General features: G+C 35.8%; 1 protein-coding gene across 2 annotated transcripts in view; it reads left to right on the forward strand.

Moving 5' to 3' along the window:
* The window catches only part of SOCS6 (suppressor of cytokine signaling 6), a 29,659-nt gene extending 16,998 nt beyond the window's left edge, over positions 1-12,661 (forward strand). For both annotated transcript variants that reach the window (XM_062633079.1, XM_062633081.1), the window contains exon 2: positions 6,672-12,661. In XM_062633079.1, the coding sequence (XP_062489063.1) occupies positions 6,796-8,400 (1,605 nt within the window). In that variant the 5' untranslated portion in view covers positions 6,672-6,795 and the 3' untranslated portion in view covers positions 8,401-12,661. The remainder of the gene's footprint in view (positions 1-6,671) is intronic.
* Positions 12,662-13,629: the final 968 nt, after the last annotated feature.

Consider the following 13,629-nt stretch of genomic DNA (forward strand, 5'->3'; position numbering starts at 1 on the left):
GTTTTTGTTTGTTTATTTTGAATTGTAATTGTGTAATGCCTATTAAATTATACTGGCCTCTAGAGAAGCTGACAGTACTTTCCCTAGCTGTTCATATCTTAGAGAGTAGAAGTTTAAATTTGTGGTGAATGACATCTAGTCAGTGTTCAGGTCTTTGATTAGTTAGCTTAAAAATAGGCATCTTTGAGAACTCTTGAATTGTTATGAGTATAAAGTACTGTCAGATGATTTTCTCATCTGTCTTTTACCTTATTCCAGTTTTATATGAAGGTGTACATCTGAGCTTCTCCACGTTCTAGAAAAGCAGGTATGCAGGAGAGGATGAGATTTTGTGAAATTTGCAATCTTACATTAATGTTCATTCTCAAGCCACTACTAAAATCATCCATCTTTTTTGTTGTTTTCAAGGTATAAGATTATTCAATGGGGTTCAGATTACTTCATTTAAAGACTCTTCATGTTAGAGTAATATAGTGAAGGAATTTACTTGAAGCTCTGGGAAAGGAAAAGAACCTCACCATCCTAAGAATGTTGACAGCTCCTATAGCGAGAAAGCTGAATGTAGTTTATATGTTCTTTCAGAAACTGATGGTATTTGGAACAGATATTTAATCTTTCTTAATGAGTATTTTATGTGTAGTTTCTGTACTTATAGACTGAAACTGGTAATTAAGTACATGGCAGGAAGTATCTTGAGCTAGTATTTTCTGTTACTGGTTTGAAGAAATAACTTCTAGTGATCCAGACTTGATTTTTTTACTTATTGAAGTAAAATCGGGTATGGAGAACAACTTCTTAATAATTTTACATACATAGATTTAGGAACTCTGGAGTAAATATAGACTCTTAGGAATTTCTGAAATATAGCACTTGAAATTGGTGTTACCTTGTGTGCCGAACCCAGGACACCTTGAGATGCTGTTTTTGAAACACCCTTCTGAGTAATGCATGAATATATTTCAGCAAGAGTTTGGAGGCAGCAGGGGAACAACATCTCATACTTCTGCAGATAATTAGACTAGGCTTCATTATCTGACTGTAGTGAAAACCTGTTGCTTGTCATGCCCCAGGAATGCAGAAACTTTTTTATCTTTCAAGGTATCTTTAGTTATTTTCTTTAATATAAATAATTATGTTAAAAATGCAGTAAGTTGAAGTTGTAAATTATGTAGGTCTTATTACGATTCAGTATAAGAATGAAGATTATGTATTTCTAGTGAACAGCCAGACTTCTCAGGAATACTGCAGTTGAAAATCAAGTTCAGTGCTCCACTGTATCAATTTATGGAAATAAATGAGCAGATTAACATTTATTTAACAATGTAATTTATATAGGAAAGTCTTTAAGTTATCTGAAACAGCATTGATTAATAGTTCCAAGCCATTTTATGATGGTATTTTTATTAAACTTGTAAAAGGTGATTCTTCGTTCAACCACGAGTTGTATTTTGCTGTGTGTTTCCAGTATGATGTTTTCTGTCCTGACTCCTAAAAGTTAATGTTTTATTTCTATAGCAGTGTATTCTTGCAGTATGATGTTTTCTGTCCTGACTCCTAAAAGTTAATGTTTTATTTCTATAGCAGTGTATTCTTGCAGTATTGTTTAGTATTTTTCTCAGGAAATGAGTGCACCTAACCTGAAGGTGTGAAAAAGATAAGAAATAAATAAAGGTCATATAAATACAAATAATCAAACTTTTTGTTGGTGTACTTTTGTGAATACTGCATTGAGATAACTATGTGCTGAAAATGTTTTGTAGCATCAAACTGACTAAACTGTTGACTATTCAAAGGCACAAATGGATTTACATTTTTTAAACTTCTGCATTTTTTCATAAATCTGCTTAAAACCATGACATTGCTGCTCTTCAGATTTCAGAGAAGCAGCCTATAAAGATTTTGCTTTAATTCTTTTCACTAATAATTTCACATTTATATGTAATTAATACATATTGTTATTCTTCAAAATAAGGCATGCGAATTTAGTTATGATTATTTTTATAAGCACAGAGGGGCCCATGTTGTTTGCTGGGTAGTAATCTGGCAGTCTGGCAATATGGTAGTTTTTGTCTAGAGGCCTGTGTTTTGTCAACCTGCATAATTTTAAAATTCCAAGATGCAGAATTTGTGATGAAAGTTCATAAGGCAGAATTTCATTTTGCCTCATTAATCTGTGTGTTAACATCAGATTCTCTTTTTGGGTCTGATTAATCTCCCATTTTCAATATGTGTGTTCCAGGTATTACTGTGTACATAGCTACCAGGCTTTGGCAGTACATTGGCATAGTTCAGACTCTGTTTTTAGCCAAATATACCTGCAAGAAGAATTTCTGGAGGTGTCTCTAGTTACGCTGTCTGTCTAAATTCACTGTACAGCAGATGGCACTGGAAGAGCACATCAGTGGGAGATTTCAGTGATGCTATAATTCATACAGAACACTAGCAAAGCTGTTGCAGTGCTGAGGGTTGTGAAGAAGTTGAATAGCTTGTTTTAATGTATTCCTGGAAGGGGTGCATGCTCGGCTCTTCTGCTTCAGCTCTTCTAGATGTAGCCAGTAGAAAATTCTACACTTGCAAGTGTATAAGTGTGTCATGTTGAGGACTGGTTATACAGTACTTTTAAACACATTAATCCACAATGCAGAATTACTGTTACGTTTTTAAGTATGTGCAAATAAAGAAGAGTATATGGATCAATTAGTATTTTATTTCATGGTGTATTTGCTTTCTGCTGTCTTGGATAAATATGTGTATGAGATATCATAAAGTAGAGTGGTTCTCATGCGGAAAACTTGTTTAGAGTTGTGCTCTCATTTGTAGGTGTGTTCAGTTTATTTTGCAGAGCTTTGGCTGCAGCCTGTCATTGACTAGATTTTTATCATCTTTTCCTGGATGAATGAGCTGGACTTTTAGATATATGCATGTTGTTCATGTAATTTGTATTTGTTTGTATTCAAACCTATATTATTTCTTTATATGAAATGTTACAATGATACAAGTAATGAGTTGTGCATTAGGACAGTCATGTTTTGCTTGATGAAGACATTGGCTGCTAAGGTAGATTGACAGATGTAAACCACTAGCTCAAGCAGGCTCAGGCACATTCAAAGTAGAAAATTTTTTAATTCTCTGTGCTGCCATAGAGATTTATCTGTTGAGATTATTTTCAGATACTGCTTTTTCATTTGTAAAGCAATACATTTTTATACCGAAAGACTGGTATGTGATAAAAAAAAAAACAACTGTTCTTTCAAGTGAGCTGTTAAGTCTTTTAGTTACGGAGAAACTGAAGAAATGTTGTTCCTTCAGCCAGATCCTAAGGAACTACTTATTTTGAAGCACACCAATAAAAAATAGGTCATGAATCAGATGGTTTGGGTCTCTTACATCTCTCCCCAGTCAACAGCCTGGTAGTGTTATTTTATTTTCTCCCTAGGGTAGAAGGCAGATTTTACTTTGTTTCATGCTTGCTTTTTCAGGGCTAGGAATTGCAAACATTATGATGTACTTCCCACAAGGATGGGGGTACATACCTGATGAAGTGGAAATAGTATCAGCTTGTGGATGTCAGAAACAGTTGGAGAAGATCATGAATTTCACAAGTGAGGCTAATGTGAGGATTCCCAGGCTTCTGGTAGTACTTACACAAAGGCACAGTTAAATTTATCAAATGAACAAGCACTCTGACTTTGTCAGTTTAGAAGCAGCATAGAATCCTGAAGTTAAATTTTTCACTCATTTTGTTAGGTTATTTCAGTTATGTATGATGAAATTAAACTGCAGATTGGTAAGATGGCAAAATCCAAATGGTTTAGGAATAGAAGGTCAACAAAGCATTTCAAGTTACTCTTCATTGATATGTAACTGTCCCTTTATCTGTATCTATAGCTTTTTCTTAATTACTGTACTTTGTCAGTTATTCCAGTATGCCAAATTTCAGGCGTATAAAACTCACTAAATGTGTTCTGCTCATGTTTGATTTTCAGTACTTCTGTATTTGCCAATTATTCGAAACATATGGAGCTCATATTAAACATCAGTAATTTAAGACATTAAATTTTATGGCTTTGCATGTATCTGTCATAAGAAAAGGAAAATAAAAGTAGTGTCTTAACTTCTGAAAATATGTACACATATCCCAGTATCATCTTCATGTTTTTTCAGGTGTCAGAACTCCTGGTACCACAGGAATCATGTTAAAAGTGGGAGATTAGCAGTAAACTTCTAATAAAATACTGGGTTTTAACATTTTAATATTTATTTATAGCAAGAGTTAGTTCTTAGTCTTTTGTTTAGGAAACAGGTTCTTTCCTAAAAGCATGTTTTCTTTGCTGATGGCAAGTAAATCAGTTTATGGGAAGAAATTTTTTAGTTTCTCCCCATTGAGAGAAAGGAAGGTGCTCTTTAATTTGGTAATTAGGAAAAGGAAATTGAAATCGCCTAAGATACTCTAAAGATGGACCTGGAAAATGTCAGAGGTTATGGCAAAGACAGAACGGGTCTTTGTGGTGGGGCAATGCATAGTGTAGGGGATTTGAAGACAGGACTAGGGTACATTTCTGAGTAAAGCAAGCATTAGTGCTTTTGCTGTTTGAGAGCAGTGTTCAACTGCCCAGCAGCAGGGCTTTACTCAATTTTTGTCAAGGTATTTTGAAGTTCAGAATCCTTAGATGTGTTTTAGTTTGCTTTGGATATGATCCTTTAGTCTTTGTGTACTTGAGCACCACAAAAGTTGGTCTGGATAATAGTAATAGTCAATGGATTGCTGTTTGATTATAGTAATAATTCTCCTTACAAGATTTTATGCAATTTTTGAGTTGTTATTTAAGAAAATCATGTTGTTGACTTGATCAAATTTATTTCTGTTCATGCCATTATTTTCTCAGTTGCTTGTACTGTGATACCATGGGTGAAAAATGTGGAAAAGGGCAGTTTTGCTTTCCCCTCAGTCCCCCAAATTCTGGAGGGTTTCTTGAAAAAATTAGACTCCTTCACTTGCCATGTTTATTAGCCTGGCACCAGGCTCACTGCTGCAGTTTGTGCTGTTCATATCACACATGTTTGGAGGTATGTGGAATAATGGCTATTACTAATGGTAGAACCTACTTCTGTGGCAGCAGCAGCTTCTGTTTCCCCTCTCTACAGAGCTGCTTGCTTTGGAAGGTCTAACTAATATTAAAAACACATAAGCCCCCACCAAACCCCATAAAACCACCCTCCCACCCCCAAAACCACTGCAGCCAAGCTTCAAACAAAAAACAAAAACAATAACAAAAATAAACCCACCAACCAGCCAACCAACCAAACACACACACAAAAAAAAACAACCGGAGCTGAAAAGTCTAATTTGTGGAGGGGGTGGGTACATGACTCTGGAAGAAGCCAGGTGGGAGCGGTTGCCTGGGCTTGGAGCAGATGTGTCCACTTACTCTTGGCAGAAGTACTGCGGGAAGAAAGCTCTATTAGTACAAAGCAAGGAGAGCCCGTGATTTGACCTCCTCTGTACTTAAAACAGTGTTTGGAAATTAACTTTTCTTGTATGAAAGTTCAGGAGGAGACTTCTATGACTTGCTCTAACCAGATGTTACTTTGCTGTTAATGTGTGTCTCTTTTCACTAGAGTTAGTTTTCCTAGAATTATGTAGCTCTTTGAATATTGCTCAACTTTCCTTTGTAAAGAAAGTGTGACCTTGTTAGACCATGTTTTAGGAATAATTAGAGTTTAATCCTCTTGGATAGAATATATAGAGTATCTTTTATAGTTTTATCATCTATAGTGGGGATTTTTAGGAGCCTTCTGAAAGAGAGGGATGTTTCTGTGCTTGAAAATTTTATGTACAAGCACATATATACATATGCAAAATTCTGTATACATGCATTAAATATATGTGCCTATGAGTGTGACATAACGTGTGAGGGAGGTAATCCTCCTTCTCTGCTCAGCTCTTTTGAGGCCTCACCTGGGTAGTGTGTCTAGTTCTAGGCTCCCCACTACAAGAGAGCAAGTCCAGTAAAGGGCTTCCAGAATGATTAAGGATCTGGAGCATCTTACAGGAGGAAAGGCTGAGGGAGCTGGGCCTGTTCAGCCTAGGAAAGAGAAGACTCAGGGGATTTGATAAATGTGTATCTGAAGGGAAGATGTCAGGAGGATAGATCCAGACTCTTCTTGGTGCTACCAGGTGATAGGACAAGGGGCATTGGGCAGAAGTAAAAACACAGGGAGCTCCAGCTGAACATGAGGAAGAACTTCTTTGCTGTGAGGGTGACTGAGCATTGGAACAGATTGTCCAGAGAGCTTGGGGAGCCTCCTTTCCTGGAGATAGCAAGAGCCATCTGGACGCAATGTGCTCTAGGTGACTGTGCTTGAGCAGGAAGGTTGGACTAGATGACCCCTGGTGGTCCATTCCATCGTCAGTCATTCTGTGTATATTTTATAAATAGCATGCTGAAAGAATAAAAAAATAAATGAAAGGGGGAAATCTCCAGGGCAGATATATCAGATTAATTCCTTGAGCCTCATTGGTTTCCAAGTCAGCTCTCTATATTTACTTCTGTTGGATGCCCACTACTTAAAGTGCAGGAATTTCTGTTTTGTTTGGAGGGCAGAAACCCTTATGGATAATTTAAAAAATATTTCTTTTGTGAAGTTAATTGTTTTTTATTTGTTTTCAGGAAATGGCTCTTGAAGTTAAATGAGGCTGGATAAACACATAAATGAAGCAGAAGTTGCTCTGCATGTGTTAGGGCTATATCACCACAAGCACTGCTGATCAGCCAGACTTGGTAACTTGTCATAATGAAGAAAATTAGTCTCAAAACAATTCGCAAGTCCTTTAACTTAAATAAAAGTAAAGATGAAAGCGACTTTGTAGTGGTTCAGCAGCCATCATTAAGTGAATTTGGAAAAGATGACTCCTTGTTTGGCAGCTGCTATGGTAAAGATTTGGCTAGCTGTGAAGTCAATAGCGAAGATGAAAAAGGAGGCAAAAATAGATCAAAAAGTGAAAGTTTAATGGGTACGTTAAAAAGGAGGCTTTCAGCAAAACAAAAACAGAAAGGCAAAGGCAGCACACCATCTGTAAGCTCTGCAGATGATGACACCTTTTCTTCCTCATCTGCTCCAATAACTTTCAAAGATGTGCGAGCTCAAAGACCTCTGAGATCCACTTCTCTCCGTAATCACCATTACAGTCCAACTCCGTGGCCCCTTCGACCTACAAATTCAGAAGAGACTTGCATCAAAATGGAAGTCAAAGTCAAGGCCTTGGTCCATTCCTCTAATCCAAGCCCAGCACTGAATGGTGTTCGAAAGGACTTTCACGACTTGCAGTCAGACAACGTGTTCCAGGAACAAAACAGTGTGTTAAAAAATACAGAATCTCAGAATGGGGACTTGCATCTTCATATTGATGAACATGTGCCTGTAGTTATTGGATTAATGCCTCAGGACTACATTCAGTATACTGTGCCTTTAGATGAGGGAATGTATCCTTTGGAAGGATCACGTAGTTACTGTCTGGATAGTTCCTCACCCATGGAAGTTTCAACTGTGTCTTCTCAAGTGGGGGGAAATGCTTTCCATGAAGAAGAGAGCCAAGTGGATCAGGATGTAGTCGTTGCACCGGATATCTTTGTGGACCAGACGGTGAATGGTTTGTTGATTGGTACCACAGGAGTCATGTTACAAAGTCCAAGAGTTAATCACAGTGATGTCCCTCCACTCTCACCTTTGCTACCTCCAATGCAGAATAATCAAATCCAAAGGAACTTCAATGGATTGAATGGCACAGATGCCCATGTGGCTGAAAGTATGCGCTGCCATTTGAATTTCGATCCTAACACTGCCCCAGGAGTTGGAAGAGTTTATGATTCTGTACAGAACAGTGGTCCTATGGTTGTGACAAGTCTCACAGAAGAACTGAAAAAACTTGCAAAACAAGGATGGTACTGGGGCCCCATTACACGTTGGGAGGCAGAGGGAAAATTAGCTAATGTGCCTGATGGCTCGTTTCTCGTTCGAGATAGTTCTGATGATCGTTACCTTTTAAGTTTGAGTTTTCGTTCCCATGGAAAAACTCTTCACACTAGAATTGAACACTCAAATGGTAGGTTTAGCTTTTATGAACAGCCAGATGTGGAGGGACATACATCTATAGTTGACTTAATTGAACATTCAATCAGGGACTCTGAAAATGGAGCTTTCTGCTATTCGAGATCTCGCCTGCCTGGATCTGCAACTTACCCAGTGAGACTGACAAATCCAGTATCTCGGTTTATGCAGGTGCGTTCTTTACAATACCTGTGTCGTTTTGTAATACGTCAGTACACAAGAATAGACCTGATTCAGAAACTGCCTTTGCCAAACAAAATGAAGGATTATTTACAGGAAAAGCACTACTGAAAGCTTACGGGAATCATGCATCTTGCACTTTTGGAACGACAACAACAAAAAGAGATTGCATTACAGTTTACAGACTTTCATTGCTATCAAAATCTTTTGCTGCCATAAAAATATTTCATTTTTGTGTGTAAAAGAGAAGTAATGCATTTGGATTTATGTTTGTTTTGGGGGGGTTGTGTATTATTTTGGGGGGCTTTTTTTTTTTTTCAAGAATGATCTCAAGTTTATTTTTAGAAGTGTGAAATAGCTATCTTTCATCAATGTGCAGATTAATCACAATGTGAATGATCAGATTCTCCTTAATTTCCCCCAAGTCCTTTGCTGCTATCCACTGTGATTTTTATGCATTGAAAGCACATTTCATGTGTATTCAACAATAAGTAAAACTCAAATGAAACTTATTCAATGGATTTCCCCCCCGCTTTACGATAGCCTGTTTGAAAAAAAAGATCATGGATAAAAAAACATACTGGTATTCTAAATTACAGAATTTACATCTATGTTAAAAACAATTTTCCAGTATCCTAATTATGAATTTCTATAAGATATGCCCTAATATAGAACTTACAGTGAAAGCTGTGTGATAAGAACATAGTTATGCAGCATATCTTTGGGAAAAAAAACCCACCTTTCTCCTCAGCCTTGTATTGTCTCTACTTTTGTGTTTGAGAAGGTTAGTTCAGCTGCGTTTTTGTCTCGGTGTTCTGTCCTTCTAAAAATGGCCTTTTAAAAAAGTCAACGTGTAGTACCTATAAGGAAATGGCAGTATTTTGGTCTTGTCAAATATTACCTTTAAAATCATGCCCTAAGTTAAATAAATGAACATCTACCAGGTCCCCATCTTTCTGTCCTTTTCCCTCCTACCTCCTGTTGAGGGGGGGGGGGTGTCTCAATTTTTTTGAAAGATTCTAGGAATTGTTATCATGGGAATATAAATTGATAAGCCATTGCATGGAATGGGGGAAAACTTCTAATAGGATTATTTCTACAATATATATTCAAGCTATTTGAAATTTTATCATTTTCTGCGTTTTTTTCATTTTGGAAATGCAGTAATACACTAATATCCTTTGGATAATTTTCTCCTTTTTTTTTTTTTTTTCTCTTATATATCCTTTGGGGAGGAAGGACCAGGACATGACATTTTAGATGGAAGATGCTTAAAATGCATCTCTCAATCTCTATTCTCATAGCCTTTCAGATTATAAAACATATGAACACTAACCCTGACCACAGAAAATGTCTGAGTCTATTGTCATAAAATATGTTTTGACATATGAAATATTGAATCAGTTAAGTAAATGTTTATGATATTTGTCAAAAATTCTGGCATTGGAAAGCTCACAGTTATTGTGACCTTCTGTAGGGAAAGACGTTCAGTGGGGATTACATGTTCTACACTGTAATATTTTTGTCATGCAAGGTTAATCCATGGCATTTTTCTGTTTTGCTTCAGGTTTCTTCCTCATCCCCTTCCCTGCCAATGAGTCTATCAGTTTTACTTGTTATTTGTTAAAGGGGTCATAACCTGGGAGGGAGGCTTGCTTTGCCTGCGCCTGCCCCATTTTTTATTTTAGAATGTCATCTTCCCCATCCTTGGTAGGAGTGTCTAGTCATTAAACATCAGTTTAGAAGAGGCTGTTCATCTTTGATAGCGCTTTCTTGTTTAGGTCATTTCTTTTCTTTGTTTTGCCTGGCCTTTTGTCCCCTGAAATAAGTCTTTAGTAATGAATACAGTATTGCTGCAAGGTGGTGCAGTAGCACTACATCTTGGGTTGCCTGAATTGATAGACTAAATTTATATTTTTTTAATTTATTTTTTGACCATAATGTTTAACTAAAAACTAAAAAAAAAAAAAAAGAAAATCAGAGGTAGAGAAAGGATGCCTTTGCTTTTAAGGGAGGGAGAATAAGGATTTCTTCTTTAGTCTGATAAAGTTTTAAACTTAAAAAGAAAAAAATCTAGAGCAGTCTATATGTGTGATTTGTTGGCTCTGCCATTGAGATGTATGTATGAAAGTGTGAATTGTGTTTTCTTTTTTTTCCTCTACTGATTTGCCCTTAACCCCGTCACTGAATCAGGATCACAAACTTTATTCAGAAAGGCACAATAACCTATTGTATGGTACAGTGTTCTGATTCTGGCTGTGAGGAGGAAAAAGAAAATAATTTTTATGGATTTCAGACACATACTTTTGAAGAAAAACTCTGGCATTTTCTTCACTTTAAAAATTCTTTCCCCATACAAGCTAGAGGGCCTATGCATTCTACAGAATCTTTGAAAGATTATAGTATATTAAATATTTTCTTTGCCATTTAATACCACTATTGAATACATTGAACCTGTTTATATTATGCCACATACATTAATTTAGCAGTCACTGCATTAAAACTTAAATATTTGAAGCTGTAATATCCTTGTCTTATTGCTGAATTGAAAAACGTGCAAGAACACACATGCTAAATTTTTGCCCATGCCTTTATAAATTTCTTTTTTTTTCACTCATACAAGTTGATGCCTTTTTTAATAAACAAACAAAACAGAAAACAAAAACAACACACTTTGGTTCAGCTGTCCAGTTCTATAATTGCTTTCCTTGCTGTGTTCTTCATCTGTGAACTTCTTCAGGTCAAGTTTAACTTTGTCATCCCCCCCCCCCCCAAGCTTCCACAAAAGGAACAGTGTAAAGTGGTTTAGACCTAGAATGTGAGAACCATGTAGCACATTGCTTCTAAATAAAAATTGGGGGTGATATTTCTACTAAGCTCAAACTACTTTAAATCAGTAGTAAGTAGACACAAATACTTATTTTTACAGGTTTCTTTAATCAGGACCTTGCAGGTTGTTTGGGTTGTTTTTTCATACTGAGGTTAACTGGCCAGCCAGGAGAAGGAACCCAGAAAAATTATGTTGAAAACATTAAAGATACTTACAATTTCTTATAAGAGACATTAATATAAAAGTAACTAATTTAGTTATGAGACAATTTAGAAGTTCTCAGAGTAACCATAAAAATTGTGTTGACTTCTCCTTCATGAAAATTAGGGGAACAAAGTGTCCTTGATAAATAAAAAGAAAGTGATTGAGGATATTTTGGGGACCTTTGGAAGCAGATACACTAGGAATAAAAGCTAACTGACTATGATCCTTACAGAGGAGAAAAATGGCTATTTATGCAGCACAACAGTTTAAGGGTTCAAACGCAATTGAATTGTGGAAAAATGTTTTGAAAATGAAACTTTGGAATAAAGCTCCTTCTTTTGCGTATCTGGATTGATGTTATTAATAACATTGTTTTACCAGTTAGAATAAAACAACACTTTATATTTGGAAATAGAAAAATAAATTTGCACAACTCATGTGTGGGTTTGGTTTTTGTTTTGTTTTTTTTTTTGTAAGCCAGTGTTACAAACACCTGAAAGTGATTTGTATTCTTTGATCTATTTGAAGGATATAGCACTTATCCTGCTGTTGATGTAGTGAATGCCATCTTTTTATCAAAACGTTTTTCTGTCAGACGGACCAGAAATGCAATTATTAATTAAACTCTTTGTTCTCAGATGAGCTGACTTTGCATTTTGGTAAAGCCAAATTCTTTCTGTGACTATTGACTGCTGAGCTAAGTGAAAGCTGTGCAGGTTTTGTTTTGATGCATTTCATCTATGTGAGTACTGGAATTATAAATTTAAAACAGCATACCAGCAATATATGGGCTATGATTCTGATAAGAAGTATTTTTCTGTTACTCAACTTTCAAATTGTGAGCTAAGCTATGGCTAAATTAATGATTGCCAACTCAATTTCTTAAAATCTTTTTATGACTGCAGAGAACATAATTTACAAGCGTTCTTTATAAACAAAAAATGGGCTAGATGGTAGTTCATAATATGGAAAATATGGCATTGTTGTATCTGGAAAGTGTTCTAAATTCTACACAGATAATGAAAAATTCTTAAAGAATTTTATATGATTACCTGTTGTGTTAAAGAATTTTTATAGTGATGATGGAGTGCCACGAAGTTAATACTTGCAATCCAGATTGCTGTAGTTTACACTTTTCTCTGCTTCAGACCTGGTGTGCACTATTTGTACTAAGCACACCACAGAGTGAATTATCCAAAGTCCATTGATTTTAATGTGTTTTGGTTTGTAAACAAAATTATAGTAATTTCTTGCACATTTTTGAAAAATAATTGTATAAGGATTTATGTATCTGCTTCTGGATACAGTGTGTAAATAAAAATTTCATTCACAAAAACATTTGTGGAGTGTTATATACCTTAATGACATTCTAAACCAAAAAATATAAAGTGACATTGTAAAGTCTGGGCATCTGACAAACATTTACATTTTAATGGTTACAATTTAAATTGTTACATATTTTTAGCCCTTGCTAGCTGACTGTTCAGTATTTCTGTTATACCAATTGTATTAATTTCTACTTTTCAAAGCAAGAAAAAAAAAAAAAAGACCAGGAAATAATTAGACTATTACTAGCGTAAAGTCTCAGTTTCATCCAGATGTATGTTAAATGTAGTATACCATCTGTTGTCTTCCACGCAAGCGAATAGCACTTATGTAGTTTAAAATAATAATTATATATATATAATATATATATGGTGGTGTTCTTCATATATTCCTGTGATGCTCTCCTGGATTCATTTTAAAAAGACAACCCTGGGAGATCACACAAATAAACCAGAAGATCAAGGATAAACTATTTCTGTCTTACAGAAGATATGTACAACTGTTCACATTTTCATCTAGTTGGGACTTACAGGACTTACAAGGTCAAGAAAATACCAACAGCTCCTTAGGTCTTAATTATAACTGGTTTGTTTGTTTGCTTTTAATAAACAAAACCCCCAGCCTTGGTAGCAAGTAATTGTTGTTTGTATTGTCCACAGCTGATAAGTACTTTTCTACTATATTCTCTAACTTAAGTCCTAAACCAGTAACCAGAAATAATTCATAGCGTTTGCCATTCAAGAGAAAACCTCTTTCTCCTATTTCCTACTGCTGGGACTAGCATTTCATGCTCAGTATGTGTGAGGTTTTTCCGCCAGTACGTGGGGAATCTTGCTGGGGTTTTGTTACTAAATATGAATGATGGTCTTTACATTTGTTCTGTTCACTCCAGAAAATATGACAAAAATTAAACTTGCCCTCAGATGTTTCCTTGTCAAATGGAAAAAGCTAAGAGTTAATTTTACAGCTGCATGTAAAGT

Source organism: Pezoporus occidentalis, unplaced genomic scaffold (genome assembly GCF_034315485.1).
Source record: "Pezoporus occidentalis ecotype Australia unplaced genomic scaffold, CSIRO_AGI_Poc_V1 ctg4, whole genome shotgun sequence".
In the NCBI taxonomy this organism is placed as follows: Eukaryota; Metazoa; Chordata; class Aves; order Psittaciformes; family Psittacidae; genus Pezoporus; species Pezoporus occidentalis.